Source organism: Rhinolophus sinicus, chromosome 12 (genome assembly GCF_057876585.1).
Source record: "Rhinolophus sinicus isolate RSI-liver-muscle chromosome 12, RSI-T2T, whole genome shotgun sequence".
Classification (NCBI taxonomy): domain Eukaryota; kingdom Metazoa; phylum Chordata; class Mammalia; order Chiroptera; family Rhinolophidae; genus Rhinolophus; species Rhinolophus sinicus.
In genome coordinates, this window is record NC_142512.1 from 37,397,089 (window position 1) to 37,417,846 (window position 20,758).

The 20,758-nt window shown below is 50.9% G+C and overlaps 1 protein-coding gene across 13 annotated transcripts; it reads right to left on the bottom strand.

The window, feature by feature from the left end:
• Positions 1-5,454: 5,454 nt before the first annotated feature.
• NFE2L1 (NFE2 like bZIP transcription factor 1) lies at positions 5,455-17,897 on the bottom strand. Of its 13 annotated transcripts, XM_019740587.3 has the most exons (7): positions 17,761-17,891; positions 16,632-16,733; positions 15,272-16,289; positions 10,369-10,584; positions 9,868-9,957; positions 9,486-9,644; positions 5,455-8,492 (listed from the first exon to the last, which is right to left on the bottom strand). In XM_019740587.3, exons 3-7 carry the CDS (start codon positions 15,779-15,781, stop codon positions 7,155-7,157), a joined length of 2,313 nt encoding a protein of 770 aa, XP_019596146.3. In that variant the 5' UTR covers positions 15,782-16,289; positions 16,632-16,733; positions 17,761-17,891; the 3' UTR covers positions 5,455-7,154. The 13 variants fall into 13 exon arrangements, with proteins under 13 accessions (XP_019596146.3, XP_074176200.2, XP_019596145.3 ...); XM_074320099.2 differs by lacking the exon at positions 16,632-16,733 and having other exon boundaries at positions 10,369-10,551; positions 17,761-17,897; XM_019740586.3 differs by lacking the exon at positions 16,632-16,733 and having other exon boundaries at positions 17,761-17,897.
• Between the last annotated feature and the right edge of the window lie 2,861 nt (positions 17,898-20,758).

Here is a 20,758-nt window from a genome sequence, read left to right on the forward strand (position 1 = left end):
AATAGATTTGTGTGACTGTAGCTAAAGTCAACTTCCCCAGAATTTTCAGGAATTGGCCCTGGGTTTGATCACTGAATTAAAATGTCATCTATTTTCTTAACATCATTTCTGCCTATAATTTAGAACCAAAATGGAACTAGGCTCTTGTAGTTTATAAAAGGAAAACAGAATTTCTACTGAGCGCAAATCAGTGTGACAGCTCTATAGTACAACACGTTTGTTTCAAATAAACTGACATAGATGTAGTTTTTTCCAAAAGACTCCTAGGAGTTTGGGAAGAGTAAGTAAAGTGGAGCTGGGAAGGCCTTTCTGTGCAGAGGTCTTCAGTATGTCCTTGTCATTGTAGGAGCAGAACAGTCAGTAGCTAGATAAGACAATTGGGGTTAAGATGGGCAGGGGTGTTGGGGTTCTGTTGTGCAGCATGAGATGCACTGAAAGTAGCTTTCAGCCTTGGTGTGTGTCCAGAATGGGCTGCTATTCAGCTTTAGCCTTAACCTTCGGAACCTACTTCATTGTCATTTCTGAACTCTTGTAAAACCCTATCACTCTTTCCAGGGAAGACACTGAATTGATAATACATACAATGAAAATTGAAGGGGAGATAGATATTCACAATTTTTTTTCTTTAGAAGCCAATTACCACATTTTTAGATTCAAGGTTTAAGGATAAATTTTTCTCAAGTGATCGTTGAAGCCACAAATGCATGCAGAAATTTAGAAACAAAAAAAATATACAAATATACGCATACATAGGTGGTGGGGTTATTTTTCCTGCAAGACACTTGTTTTTCCAGCTATTTACCAAACCAAATCTAAGTCACCTTAAGAAAGTATTCGGAGAGTATTTCCTCATGCGGTACGAAACGTGTTTGTCGGATGGCTTCAATGAAATTGTATCCCCATAGACCTCTTGCCCAGGAATTTAAGAGGAGATAGGTTATTACCTTAGTTACAAAAGGAGAACTTACTGATATGGTAACAGTATTAGAGGCGTCTTACACTGGTAGAGCCAGGCTGGAAAATACCTTGTTCCTACTGTCTTCAGTTGACTTCCAAGTACAATAAATAACCAGTATAATAATCACAGGATCACTCTTAATCAGCCGACCGTGCTCGGGAATAATTATTTCTGCTTTTCAGTGTCATTTGAAACTTTTGACTATTGATTTTAAGTAATTTTTAATAGAGTTTTTAACTACTTATTTTCAAATATAATCTTATTCCAGAGCTCATTCACACTCAGCTCAGTTTGATTTTAACCCATGACCTTTGATATTTAGCCATGTGTGCTCGGCACATATTTATAGTCTGTGGCCTGTGGCCTTGGGAATCTGTTATAAAGTAATTATTTCCCTCATACAGAAAGGGAAAATGATAGAGGAAATTGCTACTCCAAAATAATTTGATGGAACTAGAACTCTGAAATGCAAATTTTCTGCAGTGACTACAGATCCTGAACTATGTATGGATCTGGGTTCTGAGATGAAATTAACCTGATCAAGTTATCTGATTGGTATTAGTATTAATCTGATCTGCAAGTTGAATCTTCTCATGAGTATGTTCTCATTTAAAAATTTAGAGATGAGAGGACTGAACTAAGTCCAGACTCAGTGTTTTCCCTCCTCTAGAATTTGAAATACCGGTATCACTCACAGGCCAGCATACAGCTTAGTAAAGGAAGGAATCTTGACTTCATTGTAGCAGTAAGAAGCAATCAAGTAGAAGCATCCTGGTGCGCAGGCATGTGGTTGTAAAGTTTGATAGAGGAGCTTAAGGTCCGCAGACAACTATCAGTCTGAAGTGTACATAACCCTTGGTTTGACTGTCCAGCGTTGAGGTTTTCTCCAAAAGTTTCTGCTTTCGTAGCCAGTGTGTTCAGGTTGTTCATATCTCTTATATGGATGACTTTTAATCAATTTGGGCCTTGAGAGCTTCCCACTGAATAAATTGCTGAATATTTAAAGCAAATAAAATCTAAAATACAGCCATCCTGCTGGGATTAAAAAGCATAGTTGGCCCTGCTCTGTAGGGGCAAGTACAGCAATACAGTTGACCCTTGAACAATGTGAGGGTTGGGGCACCGACACCGCCCCCTCCAAAGCTGTATATATGACTCGACTCTCCAGAAACTTAATAGCCTGCTGTTGACCAGAAAAGACTTACCGATAGTCGATTAACATATATTTTGTATATGTATAGTGTATTCTTTTAATAAAGCAAGCTAGAGATAGAGAAAATTGTTACTAAGAAAATTATAAGGAAAATATATTTACAGTATTTATTGAAAAAAATCCACGTATATGTGGACCCAGGCAATTCAAACCTATATTGTTCAAGGGTCACCTGTCGTCTGTTTCTAAGGCATTTTTTTTTCCTTAGGCCAATGTGGTGGCAGAATTCCTAAGGTAAGGCTGAAACATTAAGTTTACAGTATATGCTGATAATTCAGGTCAGTAGTTTTTGTTTATATTAAATAGCTTGTGTTAAAATAGTCAACAGCAGGTCTGGGTCTGCATTGTGACCCTGTTGGTTTGCATGGTGCTTTGTGATAGTACCAAAGGCACTGTTTACCCCACATGGATTTTTCAGTCCTAGTTGACTTTGACCAATCCTGCCCTGTGTACTGTTGGCGTAGCTTGGGGTCAGGCTAGGTAACTTTGGGGCCTAGCTCTGGGACACTGTTTCAACTACTGCTTCAGCTTCTACCCTGATTGGAAGGTTTAAGACAACCTAATTTGCCTAATTAATGTTTAAAACAAAAGACAGAGCACCAACTCTTTGGTCTTTTCTCCACCCTCTCCCTAAGTGAACTAGGTTTTGTTTCCTTGGTTGAAATAGATTCTGGAATGAAGTTAACAAATACTATGCGACCACTATGCAATCTCCATTCTGCAGTTCAAGTCAGACTGGACAAGAACCAACTTTTAAGACTTTTTGTTGGTACTTTTTTGCATACTCAAAAAGGAAGACAAGTTTCTAACTGACTGATTTTGCAAATACACCTCTTTAGCAAGGTCCCATACTCTCCTCAAGAGACAACTTGTGCACTAGATTCTGTTTCTTAACTAATTCAGGCAAATGTGAACTTTCAAAGAATTCCTGGACAGAACAAGGCCTAGAACTCAGATCAGGTGTTAAATTTCACATGTATCCCCTAGAGACCTGCATGCTTTTTTTTTCCTCCACTATGAAGTTCAGAAACAGGCAAGGAGGATGGCTGACCTCTGTGAAAAGAAGTGAAAGCGTTACTGTCCTTGGTACACTGGCAAAATGACAAGTCAAAGGTCTGTGGGTCCCTATTCACTTCCCAGAAGGATCAGTGACAGGAAAACAAGGCTTAACGACTTAGAATAATGAAGCACCTGGGTTTTGCTAGAGAATTTCTACACTTGGCTGGGAAAACAACGTCCAGAGATGCAGACACTAATCTAGTACCTGCGTTTGTATATGGACAGCATCAGTAAGGCATGGACTTCTGGCTGGTAGTGCCCTAAAACTACTGATTTGGTCGGAGCTTCTCAAGTGGTTGCTCTAGGTCAGTGCCCATTGGATATTGTAGGTGACTTGAGGGTGGTGGAGTTATTTTCCCTGCAAGGCACTTGTTTTTCCAGCTATTTGCTAAACCTGAAGAGCAGCAAGGGCTGGTGTAACCTGGGTTGTAAAAGCAGGGATGAGGGCAGCCTGAGGAGGCGGGGCTCCATGGAACATACCTCCTGCTGTTTGACTAGTCAGCCATGGAGGCCAGGTCTTGCTGCCACTGAGCATGTCTCTAGATCACTGTTTCCCACTTCAATCTGTTATTTCTTATTTTAACTGATACTGAAATAGTCCCAGCTTCATTGGTGAGATCAGTGCAGGGCAGAGGTTGAAACGATGGATCTATTTTCATCTCACATGATTTAAGATGTATGCAAAATTGGTTTGAATGAAGCCTAGGACTGCTGAAATCAAGACAAAGCAAGCCTTCCATCCCCACCCAAGCAGGTCACTATGAAATTTGGTCCTTAATTAAGGATGAGGCCAGCTCATCTCCCTAGCAAGCCTAGGACCTCTTCTAATTTCCTGTCTTAGGTGTAGCAGCTCTTTCACAGGCCTAAGATACTTGAGTCCTCGTATCTTCCTGCCAGAAAAAGCCTTGAAGCTGGTTCACCCTCTCCACCTGCCAGCAGCAAGAGGTCAGCCCCACAGCAGTGCTGACCAACTTGGCCCAAAGCCCCTGCTAATCAGCATGATCCTAGACACAACTGGACATCACTCCATAAGGGGACATCAGAGAGAGGTGACAAAAATACTTTCTCAGACCAGGGGCAACACTAAAGGGGGTGAGAGTTTTTTATAGAGTACTAAACAATCAAAAATATACATTTCTAGAAGGGCTACAAAAACATTACTCTCTGAATTCTGTCAGTTTACTCTTCTACATATAATTTGTATTTTTTATCAGCATGAATTAAGTTTCTCAAACTTAATTTTGTCCCCCCCCCTTTAAGAATCTGGCTTACAAAAATTACTTTAATTCCTAATTAGGAAAGAGCTCGTTTATATAACCAACTCTTTCCAACTAGAGATGGGAAAAGCCACTGTAAATTGAAACAAGTAAGAAAATCAGTGTTATTTCTGGAAATCTATTCCACCCCTTAGGATAAATTCTAACAGCATCATTCAAGTACTGGGCTGAGTCAGGTCACACAGTGGTACATGGGAGTTCAAGATCACAGGTTCCATTATGGGGATCACAGCTCCTGGTCCTAAACCTTGTCCAGTTACCTCAGACTGCCAGGTGAGCACTCATTACTTGGGCATTTGCTAAGCACCTACCCCCTGGATGGGCATGTAGCAGTTCCAGCAACTACCCAGCACCGTGAAGCATTCAGCACTTCGCAGGCTTGGGATTAAGACAGGCTTTTTGTTTTTGAGGGAGAACAGATTCTGGTCACATTAGCTGGGGCTTTACCTTAAACATGGGGTCTAGTTTCCTGCTTTTCTAGTTCCGTGGACGTGCTTGGTATGTGTTGGTCCTGTTGATTTCTTGGGTTTCCACCATCACAGCCCTTGGTGTGACTGCTCTCCGATGCTCTGCACCTCTCTGGCAGGTGGTACGACCAGAGAAATAGCAGTCAATAAGAAAGTGGTTTGTCACAGGTGGACAGGCAAGGAGCTGGGCCAGGTCACACCACCTAGTCTAGCCCTATGAGAAAGGCAAAAGGATTCCAAATCCTTCCTGAGCAGATTCAGCTGGCAAACCTTGTAAAGAGATACAAAACACCTGTTTGGAAAGTTAAATACAGTATTTAAGACGATTCTTTCCTCTTCTTACTCATTATCAGCCTCCACTGTGCTCCAACCACCTTCCCATGTAAGCTCTGTCTTAGCCACACAAGGGCCACTTCTCCCCTCCTGAGGCCTGTTTACTCTCAATTTAAATTCAAGATAGGGAAAAATTGCACTTGAGAATGAATCATCCATTTTATTTTATTGTCATGTGCTCACAGCCTCTCTCTCCTCTCCCTGGCAGGTCACAGAGATAAATTAAAAATAAAATCTACAAGGAAAATAATTTATAAAAGCACTTTACAGGCTCATGCCTTCTATCCCTACTGCTCAGTTAATGTGTTGCCCCCTCCCCCAAGTAGGGAGAAGAATCAGTGCTTCCCCTCAACTCACTCCTACTCATCTGGGGGCAGACACAGTACTCCAGAGCCAGGCAGGGGTGGGGGCAGCAGTGGCGAACAGTTAGAGACACTGGTCCTAGAACCTTCTGGCCACCTTGGCACTCCCCTCTGCCTCCCTCAGGAGCCCTTGCTAAGTTGGGGGTGCGGAGAAGCTGCCTGTGGCCAACACCCTGGCAGGGAGGTGCTCTCATCCCCCATTACATGCACTTCTCGTTCTCCTAGAAACAAACCCGAAAAAGAAAGCAGACAGAGACCTCGGGACAGAGGAGAAAAATCCCAAGTGTTCACACAGTTACACGGAGTCTTTATGGCAAAGAGAACATTTAGCAGCTTTGAATATTAGGGTATCTCCTTTTTACTCAACACAAGCATTCTAGACCCTATAAGTGAATCAGGGCTCAAGCCCTTAAATCAAAGCGCAAGAAACTCTAGGAGGACTAGTTTGTTGTTGCTGGGTTTTGTAGTCTGTCTTTTCCAGTGATAAGCCCAGTTATTGGTGGGAGGCCTGAGGAAAGTCACTCCCCGGTGTTGTGCTGAATACTTCCTAGCTTCTCCTTATCCCCCTGCCTCAGAGCAGCCCCCAGGAGGCTGCAGGCCCACACTGGGGGGGCATTGCCAACACCCCAGCTGCAGAAGAGCTGGTGGGTGGGACAGAGGGGCGGGAAGAGAACAGCGTTAGCATGCAGGCTCTGATGGAGTCCTTGGAGCCTCAGCTCAGGGTAACTGGGCAGAGGGAGATGGAGTGGCAGGGCAGTGAGTGACATGCTTGGTGTTGGGGCTGTTGCAACATGGGACCTTGTGACCCTTTCCTGTTCACTCTACCCTTTAACCCTAACCCTCCAACTCAAGTGTTGGGTCCCAGTGGCTCCCCTATAATTGAAATATTCCAGGAGATATCCAAGAGCTCCCCTTGAAGAATGCCAAAATGCAGGAGCATAAAGAGTTCACAAAGCCTTTCCCAGAACTCGCCCTGTTTCACCCCTCCCCTGGGGTGAAGTGGGGTTCACTCACACCAATGACCTAGTCCCACCTAAAACCTGCTGCCTGGAATCCTGGCCAGATTCAACCTTATCCTGCATGTTTGATTTTCTTCCTGCTTTGATTTTTTTTTTGGTTTCTTTCCTTCCTTCCTCCCAGCAATGAGGCTTTCTACTACTTCCTTCCCTCTCCCAAGTCCCTTTCTTCCCCCTTTGTCGGCCTCCATCAATGCCATCACCACCCCTTCTCTCGAAGGAAAGGGGGAGGGGTCAGGACCCTGTCCACCCTTTAAACCATCTGACCACTTCCACCGTCCGCCGTGGGGGAAGCTCAGCCAGACAAGCCTGTGCCTGCCTCTTCCTGCCCACTGCCCCGCAGTCATCCCATCGGAGAAGATCTATTGGATAAGAAGGCATTCAAGTCCCCCGCTGTAGGTCCAGGTCCAGGCCCAGCCCTTCTCCAGTTCCCATCTTGGTGAGCGTCAACCCCTCTTCTTCCCCACGCTCACTTCCTCCGGTCCTTTGGCTTCCTCTCCTGCCGCCGGGCCTGCTGGTCGGCCAGCGCCCGGGGAATGAGGAGGACACTGCCGTCCCCGGTGTACTGGAGCGCATACTGACTGGGTGAGTAGGGTCGCCCATTCTCGTCTCGCAGCCGCCCAAACACCTCCTGGTACAGGCTCTGCACCTTCTGCTTCATCTGCCGCAGGGACCGGAGGAACTCCACCTTCTCCCGCAGCAGCCGGGCTTTATCGCGCTGCAGATCCTCCACGTCCCGCTCCAGGTTCAGGATGGTGTCCAGCTTCCGCTTGCGGCAGTTCTGCGCCGCCATCTTGTTCTTGCCTCGGCGCCGTATGTCCCGGATGAGGCTCAGCTGCGCCTCGCTGAGCTGGTATTTGGACAGCAGCTCATTGAACTCCTCCACAGGCAGGTTGATGATTTTGTCATTGGTGAAGGGGATCTTCATGGCTCGGGCTCGATGCTCATCCCGGCTCATCTGCTTGTCCAGGAAGTCGCTCTGCTTCTCCTTGCTGCCTTTCTTGAGCGTGCTGGGTGGTGGCAGGTCAGCAGAGTCGAGCGCGCTGGGCGCCATGTTGTACGTGTGGTTGTGGCCCACGTGCTCCAAGTAGGGCAGGCAGGAGAGCGGAGACGGATCCTGGTAGCTCATGCGGCAGAACTTGGAATACTCAGGCTGGTAGCCCACAGCGCCCTCGGCCTCTTCTAGATCCAGGGTCTCAGAGTCAGAGCTGTAGCCAACAGCACCTTCCTCGGAAAAAGAGGAAGAGGCGGAGGAAGAGGCGGAGGAAGAGGAGGAAGAAGACGAGGAAGAACTGCCTTCAGAGCTGCTCAGGGAGGAAGGGCTATGGCTGGAGTCCAAAGAGAGGCCTGAGTCAGAGTCAAATTCCTCTTCCAGCTGGGAGGCCTGCACGGGGTTGAAGCCTTCTTCAATGGCCAGGTCCATCAGGCTGATCTCATCCAGCATGGCTTCATCTAGCAACCCCCCCAGCGGGTCAGGCAGCTCCGGGCCTGCTGTGTCATTGGCTGTGCCGTTGAGCTGGGGTGGAAAGAAGAGGCCAGCCAGGTTGGTAGAGCCAAAGGTGGAGTTGAGGTTGGTGGAATTGCTGGGGACCAGTGGGAGCAACGTGGAACTGTCGGCCACAGGCAGGCTCTCCACCTCAGGGCTGAAGAGCGAGAAGTCCTGGCTGCAGCCCCCCAGGGACGCCTGATGCAGGCTGACGTTCTGATTGATGGGAGTGTTAGGGGCAAGGCTGTAGTTGGCGCTTAGTGGGTCTCCAGGAGGCGCACTGTACAGGATCTCACTTGTTGATGTGTTCACTTCCATGGCCTGGAAGGGGAGAAGAGCACCACCTTTCACTCACAGCAGACTCCCCAGGCACCCAACACAGGCAGAGCGGCATGGGTGTAAAGGCAGGAGACTGCAAATCAGAGCTCAGAGCATCAGCTCCTGGCCCCGCTTGGTCCACCAGGCCTGGCAGAGATGGGTTCCTCTCTATGGATTCCACCTCAGTGCAGGACTGACCTGCTCATGTTTGGCCGGACTCCCCATCTTGGAAGGAGAGTAAGAAAACACCTAACACTGACTACCTCTTCACTACAAAATCAGCACAGTGAAAAGACCAAGCCTTGGAGTAAGAAAACCTAGCTGCACCACTTGCTATGTGACCACGGGCATCTCACTTCTCTGAGCTTCCATTTCTTCAACTTTCAAATAATAAAGGCGGGCGGCCGGTTGGCTCAGTTGGTTAGAGCACAGTGCTCATAACACCAACGTCGCCGGATCGATTCCCACATGGGCCAGTGAGCTGCGCCCTCCACAGCTAGATTGAAAAAACAAACAAACAAAAAACAACGACTTGACTTGGAGCTGATGGGTCCTGGAAAAACAATGTTTCCCAATATTCCCCAATAAAAAAAAATTTTTTTAATTTAAAAAAATAATAAAGGGCTGACTAGATGATTGTGAGGGCCAAATGAGACGCTCTGCAGCACTGCAGGAGGGTCAGCTTTTATAAACGCTAACTAAACCTGGGAAGCACCCAGCCAAGTGATGGTCTGCTTGAAGGAAAGGCAAGCAGCACACTTAAAAAAGGCAGGTCTGCTATAAAAGGCTCAGCCACGGGGTTTTAACCCAAACTCCCCACTCCTGACTCTATGCCCTGCTGCCCCAAGGAGACGCCTGGACAGTTACCTCTCAATGTCCTGCACTTTCCTATGGATCAGACAGAGAGTGTTACTCTTTCGCTTCCCAGAGGTGAGTGCTACAACATTCCACCCACACCAAGTCCGATAGGTTTGTGCCCTGTTCTGATAATCCTACCTGCATCTCCATGATGGACATGAGATCTTGCCACTGCTGTTCCAAATCAAATGGCGACTCTGTCCCCGTCAGGAGAGGAGACAAGAGGTTGTTTTGAAGACCTGGAGGCTCACTCTCACTAGGCACTGCTTCCGTTAAGCTGGAAATGTCTGCTGGAAACTAGGGCAAAATACAGAGGCTTTAACAGAGAAGGAAAGCCCAGCCTTCTGCTTTCCTCCCAGAGACTACCACCTGAGGTCTGTTTCTTCCTTCCTCTGAGTTCACTCCCAGCAGCCAGGACAAGGCCAGCACCAAGAGCTAGCCCCTCAGGCAGCCACGGAGGGACACAGCGTGTGCAGGCTGCCCTGCTGGCTTGGCGGGCTCTCCCTGGAGTCCTGCTCACCTCAGCATTCTCCCCAAAGGGGCAGGTGGCCTCCAGCAGCCTAAGGCACTCTTCCAGGGACAGGGCCGTCTGGTCCTCCCCATCAGGCACCTGTGGCAACAGCAACTGTAAGTCTGACCGACCTGGGCCTTGGCTGCCTGCGGGCCGAAGCCTCTTCCCCAGCCTTTCCAGGGGGACGCTGAAGGAGGGCCTGCATGGTTGTAGGCCTATACTCTCCCTCTGTTCCCCAGCTAATGACTGACCCTAAGGCCCAAAATCCAGGGGAGAAAAGGGAAAGTGAAGAGTCCTGACACAAGCAGGAAGTTGCCAGGTGCTCTGCCTTCTCTGTAATGTTTGTTGCTAAGGCCTGCTCCCTCTGTTCTGCTCATCCCCTCCCCCTTCCTCAGCCCACTCACTGTGACTTGGAGACCCCAACCCAAAAGATACATTCGGGTACATCCCACAGACACAACCTGCCTTCTCTAAGGAGAAGTTTCTGGGAGTGAGCAGAAGTGGGAGTACCTGGGCAGGGAAGCTCTCCCCAGTTTCTCCATCCACTAGCAGGTTTCGTGCCAGAGCTTCTGCGCCCTCGTCTGGCCAGGTGTCCTCCTGCTCCGCTCCATCTTGCAGTTCCTTATCCACATCCTGCTCTTTCTGGCGATGACTATAGTCAAAAATCTCACGCCCAGCCCCCAGGTCAATATCCTGTCGCCAAAGGATGTCAATCAGATCTATGTCCTGAAAGACAGATCACCATGACTTTAGCTGTCAGGTCCAGGGGCACCTCCCTACCGGCCCTGCCCCTCAGATGTCCCTCCTCGCATCACTGGGTGGGTCCCCTCCTAGCCCTACACCTGCAAGCCTCTAGTCCTTGCCCTGCTGTACCAGCAAGGCTTCATTCATTTCCTGACACCAGCCTCCAAAACAACCAGAAGCTAGCGAAAACCACCATACAGGTCTGTGGGCTTAGGATCTGGACCAGAGACAGCCAGGCCAAAAGGCAGGGCCACTCACCACTAAGAAGGAAAGGGGCTGCAGGAGTCATTTCTCATTTGGGGAATGGGAATCCTTAAAAGCCAGGTTTGTAGGAAGCGGGCCACAGCAAGCAAGGGCGAATTGTCATGCAGAATTGCTTCCAGGTGGCCAGGCTTGCATCAGCCTGTGGTGCCATTCATTTGCATAAAGGGGTGGGGTGGGCTGGAAAGGAAAATCCCTGCATTTACAACCACCTGATGCAACCAATGACAACGGCAGGCTGTCTCCAGCCCTTCCTACCGCCTATTCCCTCTTCCCTAGCTGAGGAAGGAGTAAGGCTGAACACCCACAACTCTTAAAGCCCAGGCTCACCTCAAGGTCCATCCCTGCCAGAATCCCCACTCTCAGCTGATCCTAGCAAGCTGCCTCGATCCCAGGAGAGCCTCAGGCAGTCAGCTGATCCTCTGGGGCACCCCACCCCTGCCAAGGCCAGCCCCACGGTGCCCCCTCACACACCAGTGCTCTCATTCCCTTCCTTACCACACCCCAGGCCTCACTGACTCCCCATCAATCAACCCACTCAAGGACACAGCCCCCATCACCACTCGGCCACAACTGCCGCCTCGGGTACCAAAACACCTCCCTCCTGGTGGCTCCTGATCAGTTCTGCACCAATTGCCACCCCCATTGCCACCAGCATAGAAGCCCAATAAATAAGAGCCATTTGGGCTTCCTACACATGCTCCCCCACCCCATGGCTGAAGAAACCCTACACTGTTCCCTTCCATTCACAGGTTAAAAAAAGCAGACACATTCCAGAAAGCAGTATCTTTAGACCCACCTCCCTAGCCCTGACCAGGTATCCCTTTCCCACCATAACCCTCCCTGATCCTAAGACCTCCCACCAGGTGGATCTTTCCCTTTAGTCTCCCCACATACACCAACCTGAACAGAAGCCCTGGACCCAGGACCAGAGGAGGGCTGGGCCACCCGGTGACCAGCCAGCAAAGAGTTAAGGGGCCGGCTCCCTTTGGCAGGGCCCCCACCACTGTGAGAGCTGCGGTCCAGGCGGGTCATGGTCTGCGAGATGAGCCCCAGGGCAGCTGGTGCCGGGAAGCCGGACAGGGGGCTGCAAGGAGCTCTTGGCTTGCAGGGAGCACACCAGGCTGGAAGGGTGGCCCCGTGCTAGCTCCGAGGGGCCCGAGGAGGTGCCCCGCCCGTGCTGCTGCCTGGGCGGCCCGGCCCAGCCCTCTTCCTCCATCCTTGAGCAGCCCCCTCCCACCTCACAACCCCAGTTCCACTCAGGCGCCTGGCAGCCCCCACCCTAAGCTCACCGCAGAGGCTGCAGTGAGATGGGACTCCCACCCCATGCTCCGTGCTCAAGCTGCAGAGGAAAGCAAGCTCCCTCCTGGGCCTATCCTCCCACTCCTCCCTCTCCCCCTCCCCACGCCCCCCAAACTTGTTACCTAGGCTGCAGCAAGGAGCCAATCCCCTCCCCCCCACCCCGCAGGTCACTGCTGAGGCTGCAGAGAGCCAATCCCCTCCCCCAGGTCAGCAGCTGGGCTGCGGAAAGAGCCAATCCCCTCCCACTGTCGTTACCTAGGCTGCGACGAGAGCCAATCTCCTCCCCCAATTCTCCGCTGGAGATGCGGAAAGAGCCAATCCCCTCCCACCGCCTGTTACCTAGCTGCAGCCGAGAGCCAATCTCTGCACCAGGGCAGCTGGAGAAGCTGCCGCAAGGAACCAGCCCATCCCTGGGCCGCCTCCGTCTGTCTCCTCAAGGAGACGCACCCAGGGGCGGGCAGCCCCACCCATCCCAGTCAGCCAGCCGGGTGGCGCAGTGAGAGCCCTGGGGGGAAGGGGTGCCACTCTCCCTCCAGTCGCATCCTGCTTGCCCAACCCACTCAGGACTGGGTAGACACTCCTCCGGCAGCTACTCCGGGAATCTAAGTTCTTCCCTGGAAGTGGAAGGAGTTTTCCCATTCCTCGGAGGGCTGTGACCAATTGTCCTCAAGCCCAAACAGCACAGGCCAGGCCGGGCAGGAACCCCGTGCACCCAGACCCACTGTGAGCCAGGGGCTTTGTCACTCTACAACAGTCCAGATGAGAGGCGGGGGAAAGCCATTTGCACACATGCAGCGATGTCACTGCTGGGAAGGCCTAGCCCCAAGCAAGAGGGAGCCTGGCCTGAAGGCCAGCGCTGACGGAGACAGGTGTTCCACGTCTTGGCCTCACACGTGTCCCCCACGCCCTTTACCCTAGCTTTGTTCAGAAGCATTCTCTGCCTTACCCCCTAGCCCACATCTCTGAAGCAGGAAAGAAGCCCGACAGAATCAGGATCACAGTTCTCTCATCCTCACTGCTGCTCCCCTTGAGCCTAAGGTCAGGTCAGGGACAATATGTACTCCTTGGTCAGACTGCTCCTCGCCTGTAAAGAGCTGTACACAGGCCACCTCTGCTCTGGGCAGAGTGCCAGCCTCGAGGGGAATCCTATCCCTGACAAGGGCCTGGGCTATGGCTGTCCATCGAACAGGCCTGGCAGTGGGGGAGCGCTGTCACCCCAGGGATAATACCAGCTCCAGCAGTGCCTGTCACATGCTCTGGACCTGAGTATTTTTATCCCTGAGTTGCTGAGGAAATGTTGTTCTAGACACATAATAATCCTCCCTTCCCCCATACCCAGCCTGGGCCCCTAATGCTGACCCACCCCACAGTCCCCAAAGGGAGCAATGAAGGCCTGGCCTCCGGGAAAACATAACCTTCATGAAGGCCAAGAAATGGAGGAAAGCAGGGTCAGAGTCCCACCCCATTCTGCCCCAACCCATCCACATTATATCCAAAGCACCCCATCCCAGGACGGCTCCCAGCAGGAACAGGAGCTACCCCTGCGGAGTTCCCAAGAGCAAGCCCAGTTACACCCACCCCTTGGGGCGCTCCACTGGGGCGGGAGGACAGAAGAGCGGCTGGAAGGCATACTTCTTCAGGCCACTGTGCCAAGACTGGAGCCCATTTGAAGGGAAAGGACAGAGGAAGTGGAAGAGAGGTTAAAGTTTCCAGTGGCACTGTAAGAATCTAAGAAAAGAGGCACTGAAAGGTAAGGAATGCTCATGACTCCCATGCTCAGATAACTATAGCAGCTCTTAAGTAGATCCAGTATGAGCCAGCTGAGCAGGATAGCAACCTTGGCATTACTGACATTTGGGGCCAGATCAGCCTGTTCTTTAGGGGCTGATCTGTGCTTTTTAGGAAGTTTAGCAGCATCTCGGGCCTTTCTCCATTAGATGCCAACAGCACCTCCTCCAGTTGTGACAACTTAAACTGTCTCTAGACATTGTCACATGTCCTCTGGGGGACAAAATCACCCCCAACTGAGAACCACTGGCCCAGTGGAAGCCACATGCTTTGAGTCACTAATATTCAGGGAATTGAGTTCAGAAACAGGGTCAAATGCAGGATGGGAAGCAAAACCTGGTCTCACTGAAGGGCAGGAAGAGGCAAGTTCCACAGCATCTGTAACACTTTTTACATCCCGTCTCCCACTCCCCAAGACTCAACTCTGGAAAACCCCACCCAGTGCAATGCAGCCTTCTCTTTCCCAAATGGCCAACGAGACTGCAGTGGACTTCCCCCGCCCCCAAACTCCTTGGAGCTGAGTGGCAAACCAGGGCGAAACACAGAGCTCAAAGCCGTCTTTATCATCATGGTGGTGGGGTACGGACAGCAGGCGCCCTTCACGTCGTTAAAGGCAACTGCATCACTTTCTGCCCAGAACAGTATGTCAGCCACATTTCAGGAGTGAAGGATCTCTGACGGCTCCAAGCAAGCTGACTTAGGCAGCAATGCAGTTTCTCGTCTAACCCCCAGCCCTCACCTCCCTACGCCCTGTAGTGGACCTTTAGCAATTACAGGAGCCTTGGTCCCCACTGGGCCAAGAATAACTATCTAAATCTACCCCTTGGCTCAGGCCCAGGACAGCAGACTTATCAGGACCTTACAACAACAGGACTGACCACAAAGGAGAACTTCAGGATATGTATATGTGTTTTGATGTGGGGGGAGGTACACGGCAAGATCCACAAAGTATTTGTGTCATAGCAACAGATATAAACCGCATCAAAGCCCATCACAACATGACTCCCTCCCCCACCCGGGGCCTCCAGGAGTCATGTCGAAATCCAAGCAGTAAACACACTGGCATGTTCTAGGAACCTCCCACTGCCCTGACGGTACATTTAGAGGTGGGTCAATGGTTCAACACAGGAAATGCTCCCAGCCCCCAATCCTAGTCAGACAATTCAGCCCGTTTCTATCCAAGAACAATGCCTGAGACCCCCCTGGAACTGCTCTGGTTCTTTACAGGGGTTAGTACTATGACTAGAGTCCTCCAGGACCAGCCCAGACCCCCCCAACCCCTGACCCCTCCCACTCACCCCTCCATGTGGCCACTAACCTCTTTGGTTAAGTCTCCACTGACTGGAGGGGCTACAGCCCCCAAATCCTCCAAATCTTCACTGAATCCCTGCTCCGTTTCGCTTTCTCGCACCCCGTTGTCTGTGCCTGTCACATCTTGGAGGCCACTGGAACTCTCGAGGGCAAGGCCTGAGCTGGGCTGGCTGCCAGAGACAGACCCCTCCGGATCCCGGTGGACCAGCCAGGCGTTTACCTCAGTGGTCGGCACCTGGAACCTGTCCAGGGCCCTCACCTGACTGAGGAGGCGCCGGGCAGTGAAGTAATTGTCCAGGTCTATGCTCTTGGGGTGGATACCATAGCCATCCAAGGTATTCCTCAGGTTGTGGAACTGGGTCTGAGTATAGGCAGAACTGGGCCCCAGGATGATCTCCCGGAGCGGGGGAAGCTGTGAGGTCAGGTAAGTATCCACGTCCACCCGCACCCCAATCAAACTCAGCAGAATGGTGAACTGGAGGAGTCCTTCCGTTAAGTATTTCTTCAGAGAAAGCATTGCTGAAGGACCAGAATGTTTATGCTTTTTGGTTTTTAAATCTTCCAAAAGACAAATCAAGGCCACTGCTCTGCTGCTCCAGCCAGCAAGTTACCCCCCTCAGTGCCAAACCCTGTACCCCACCCTGGCAGAACACAGGGACTGAGCTCCCTGATGGCCTCAGAGGAAAGCACACCCCGTGGAGCCAAGGCCACACTCCAGACCACATTCACTTTTCCCTTCTCAACACCTCACCTCTGAAAGCACAACTGTTCCTAACCCAGTCCAGGCCCTCAGGGCCCACGTGACTTACTGTCTCCAGTCCACATACAGTCACTTCCTCACTCACATTAGTTGTCCTCTCTGTAGATTCCACTGCAGGCTGTTCTCAGGAACAGCTGATGGATTTTTTTTTTTTTTTCCTTCTCTCTCCTAAGGTTTATTTTCTTTGGCTGGAACTACAGGCCTTTTGTCTTGGGTCAGAGTGTCCCGCCTCCTCCACACTTACCAGGGGGGTTTCCAGAGAAACCTGAAATGGGAATCACAAGAGCAACAGGGTAAGATTCCATAATTTTCACACCATGATTAAGGCAGAAGGTAGGAAACACATTAAAAGGCCACTCTTACAGGAGAAAAAATAAGTCAATTATTATACTCCTCCCCCCAAAACAAAAAACCTGTTACGGGCAGAACAACTATGAAAGGAAGGTATTGCTAACGAAGGATCAAAGGATCCCTGTCTCTGTAGATGAAATTTGCAATACCCTATGAGGTAGCTTGTGGACAACCAGACAATGCCCAGGGCATCCAAAATATTTTACTTGTTGTCTGATTTACCAACCCTCCCCCCAACACCCCATACACACACTACCTAGCTTCTATTTTTAGCAGGAGAAGTCCACTTCCTATCTTAAAGGATAGTTGGTTGCCCATCTCTCAGGAGAAAACTGCCTAGTCCTTGTCCCTTCCAGTTCTAAAGGGGAGGAAGAGATTATTAATGGATGCAAGTGGAAAAGGACAGGAGGAACACGTTCAGAAAAGGATACTGCCGTTTGTTTTCCCAACTTTGAAATGTGATTTCCCTTTCCCATCTCTCTCACATTAAAAAAAAGGAGGGGGGGAAACTATGAAGGATATGGGAGGGGGAACTGAGCCAGGATTAGTTTTGGTCCAGAATTTGCATAGGCAGGTTTTATTTTCATTCACATGACCTTCTGAGCCAAAACAGAAGTCTATGGGCAAGTTCTCAACCCAAATAGCCAAGTGGGGAGGGGGTAAATCTGCCTTTCAATTTCTGGTTTCTACTTCTGAACTTCCATTAACCTTGTAAACGAAAGCGTAGCTCTTTTCAGTGTTGTGACCCACCTACCAAGTTCATCCTAAAGGGGAAGAGGTATCTACACCCATACACCCACACACCCTTATTTGGTTAAACACAATTGCGACCCAGAGATCAGGCTTACACTACCCTCCCATTCTCTCACAATTTATTACTAAAACCTCCCAAGAACCAATTAAGTTCGAGAAACCGGCCAAGGTCCCTTAAAGATCGAGTAAGGCCAGAGGCCTCTGGTCTGAGACCAGTCCCACCCTGCCCCGGATACCGAAGTCCGGCTGGGACCAAGTCGCCATGCCCGAGCGCCTGAGCTTCTATTCTAGCCTTCTGGAGCAGCAGCGAACAAGTGTTACTTTCCTGGCCTTGACCCATCCTTACCGCCAAACCCCACCCCGCCCTCCGTCTCTAAGGCCCCACCCCGCGCCCAAGCCCGGGCCTAATACCACGCCTTCTCGTGCCCTCAGACCTCTTCAGTCCAACCCACCCGGGAGCCGGCTCTCCCCCACGGCCTCGCGGCCTCTGCCTGCCAGGGCTAGGGTCCGGCCCCGACGCAAACCCCGCTCCCGCCTCCTGCCCCTCAGCTCCACCCAGCCGCCCTTCACCCATAAGCCTCGGCCGCGCGGCGCAGCGCGCCTCCAGTCAGGGAAAGGAATATGCCTGATACCCGCTGCTGAGCTCGGCGTCCGCCGCTGCCGCCACAGCAGGCCCTCAGCCCAAGTCCCGGCCTTGCCGCCGCCACCGCCGGCCGGCAAGCTCCCCAGCCTCCGCTTCCCTCCTCGCCCCCACCGCCCACCTCACTCGGAAGCCCGCCCTCCGCTGCCTAAACGTTTCTCCAATCAACGAGCCTAGATTGTGGCCGTCACCGGATGTCGCTTTAATTGACAGCAAAGAGAGCCCAATGGCTGAATATACCCCCTCCTCTCTGTCCCGATTTCCCAAGACTGACATGGTCCACGGCCCAATGGGCATCGCCACCACAGCGTGGGTCCACCAATAAGTAGGGTGAAGGCCCTGCCGCCCGGCATTCTGGATTCTCCGCCGTGCGCTGGTTGTGTGGGGTATTACAGGCTAGGCGCCGAGCAATGTGTGCAGGCTGAGTGCTTTCAGGGCGTTCTTCAGCTGGGGGATAGGGGCTTAGGACCGGGGACAAGAGGCAATATCGCTCCCGGAGCGCGAGACCCGCCTCCTTGAGGGTTCCCACGGTGACTTGCAAAAGTCCAGTGAGACTCGAGGGACTCGTGGGGGTACAGAGCATGTGTTTCGCATGGTAGCGACGCTTATGTCGCCATCTTGGGTCCTGGCAGCGGAAACCCCTTTGCCAGCTTCCGCTCTATGACGGCATGGCGGAATGCCCCTCCCCAGTCAGGGACCACTTCACCCCATGTCCTGGACAATGGTCACATCTCAGGAATATCCCTGGGGACAGGTTGTTACGACGGTGGTGGGACGTTGGCGGTTTGAGGGATGTGTCGCGACTAGCGATTTTTGTCAATAGAAACACCCTGAAGAGCTCCGACTTCCCTTTCTGGTCTTCCCCGCCCAACCTCCCATGGAGCTTAGTCTATCTTTCAGGAACTTTCCTTAGTTTCTAGTGTTTTCCAATCTCGTCTAGCCGACATCTTTGTCATTTTCAAACATTAATGTTTTTCCCCAGCATCACTTGGGGGACTTGTTAAACCTGCAAATTCTGAGGCCCCAGTCTAGAGATTGATTCACTTACCCTGGGATGGCAACCTGATATCTGATTATTAAATGACTGGGGTAATTTTAATGCAGCTGGTCGGAAGAGCACATTTAGGCAATCACAGAGTTAGAGTTTGTAGTACGTTGTTCCTAGCTGTGGGACAAAGCGGCATTAGCTCAAATTCTTGACTCCCGGATAGAACCTAGTAATCTATTCTAGCAGAACTAAGGACTAGGAGGCCAACTGGTAACTCGTTAGATTAAGAACATAGAGTCCATCACGTGTTTGGAGAGTTAGGAGGCTTAATTTGGGGTCATTTACAGATTATAAAGTACTTTAACCATGTAGAAATACACAGCATCCATTCATTGAATCCTCAGAAAACAAAGCAGTTACCCATTTCAAAGACTGATTCAAAGAGCGACCGTTTGTTATTTTACAATTTGTCTCCCAGTAAATGCTAGAATATAAACTCCATGAGGACTAGAATTTTGTGCATTAACTTTTGAGTCTTCAAAACCTAGAACAGTGCCCGGAACTTAGTACTGACACTTAATAAAAATTTACTGAATAACTGAAGGAGAATTCAAGCAGGCAGGCCTGTGATTAGAAGTTCCTGTTAAAAGAAATTAATACTGAAGGAGATACGGTTTTGAAGGATATGGCATATCACCAAGGAAATGGGAGACTGTTCAGCCCCTGAATTAATAAGACCAATAAGGTAGTAAATACTGCTTGTGGGGACAGAGCCAGGAGTGCAGTTTCCAGGCTCTCGGCCTCCCGTGGAAAGGTGCTGGCTCAGGAAGTAAATGGCCATGAGCTGTGGCTATTTGGCCATCAGCTATAACCAGTGAGCCATTGGCCACTAATGTAACTGCCGTGGCAACACTAGCAGCGGATGGTGGCTGGCAAGCGCGGATTGCAGTTAGCAAGTGAGGTTGGTTGGCAGAGAAGTGGACGGCAGATTGCGGATCGTGTGGCTCTTGCTTCCTGTGGCTCCAACCCAGCCGCCAACGAGACTATAATGGTATGACCCCTATCTGTGGCGCCATGGGTGTTCCTTTTTGGCCTCACCATATCCTGCGTTCTTGTGCAAGGAATGAGAGCTGAGACCCTGTATGACGTGTCAAAGTGAGCAGGGTACGGTGCCAAAGCTCTCCGAAGGGCAGTGGAGCAGTTTGTGCGTATGAACACTCAGTCTCAGGAAGACCAGGAGGAGCAGCTGCCAGAGAGCTGGACCCCCGTGGAGGGGTGGGAAGACGTAGACGGTTCTCCCACCAGCATAGGCCAGAGAAAGCAAAGGTCTTGCATCTGTGTGGGCTGGAAAGTGCTTGCTGAGGCAGCCTGGATGCAGGATTTGTAATCCCAGGAGGAAACACTTGCTGAGTCCTCCGTGGGAGATGAGGGTGAGGTCAAGGTCGTCCCTCACCCCCAAGTTGGAGAGGACTTATAGCCCTCGCCCTGCGGAGAGGGCACACGTTGCGGGGCCGGTGCACAGCCCTGGCGAATGACTGTGGACTATGGGGAATTGCCTTCCACTCCTGATTTGATGGACCACTTGACTGTTTGCTTGGGACCATACCACCATGTAGTAAAACTGGTGGATGTTTGCTTCCTGTGTAAGCACCTTAGCTGTGAGCCATTATTGTTCCAGAAAGACTGGTGGTGCCCTGAGAACCCTGGCTGTCCCCAGGAAGACTGGCTGTGCCCAGAAAGACTGCCGGTACCCTGAGAAACCCTGGCTATGCCCAGAAAGACTGGCGGTATCCTGAGAAACCCTGGCTTTGCTCAGGAAGTCTGGCTGTGCCCAGAAAGAGTGGTGGTGCCCTGAGAGCCCTTGGCTGTGCCTGGGGAGACTGGTGGTACCCGAAAAATCCAAGGAAGTCTGGGTGTGCCCAGAAGGATTGGTGGTGCCCTGAGAAACCCTGGCTATGCCCAGAAAGTCTGGCTGTGTCCAGGATATTGCATTCACCTCCAG

Bases quoted from the DNA above. Each gene is read 5' to 3' on its own strand.
- NFE2L1 (XM_019740586.3), bottom strand. From the start codon at position 15,781: ATGCTTTCTCTGAAGAAATACTTAACGGAAGGACTCCTCCAGTTCACC. The intron at 10,585-15,271 runs GTTAGTGGCCAC...TCTGTCTTTCAG, and splicing joins GTGGAGACTTAACCAAAGAG to GACATAGATCTGATTGACAT. The intron at 9,645-9,867 runs GTGAGCAGGACT...ATTTTGCCCTAG, and splicing joins CCTTTGGGGAGAATGCTGAG to TTTCCAGCAGACATTTCCAG.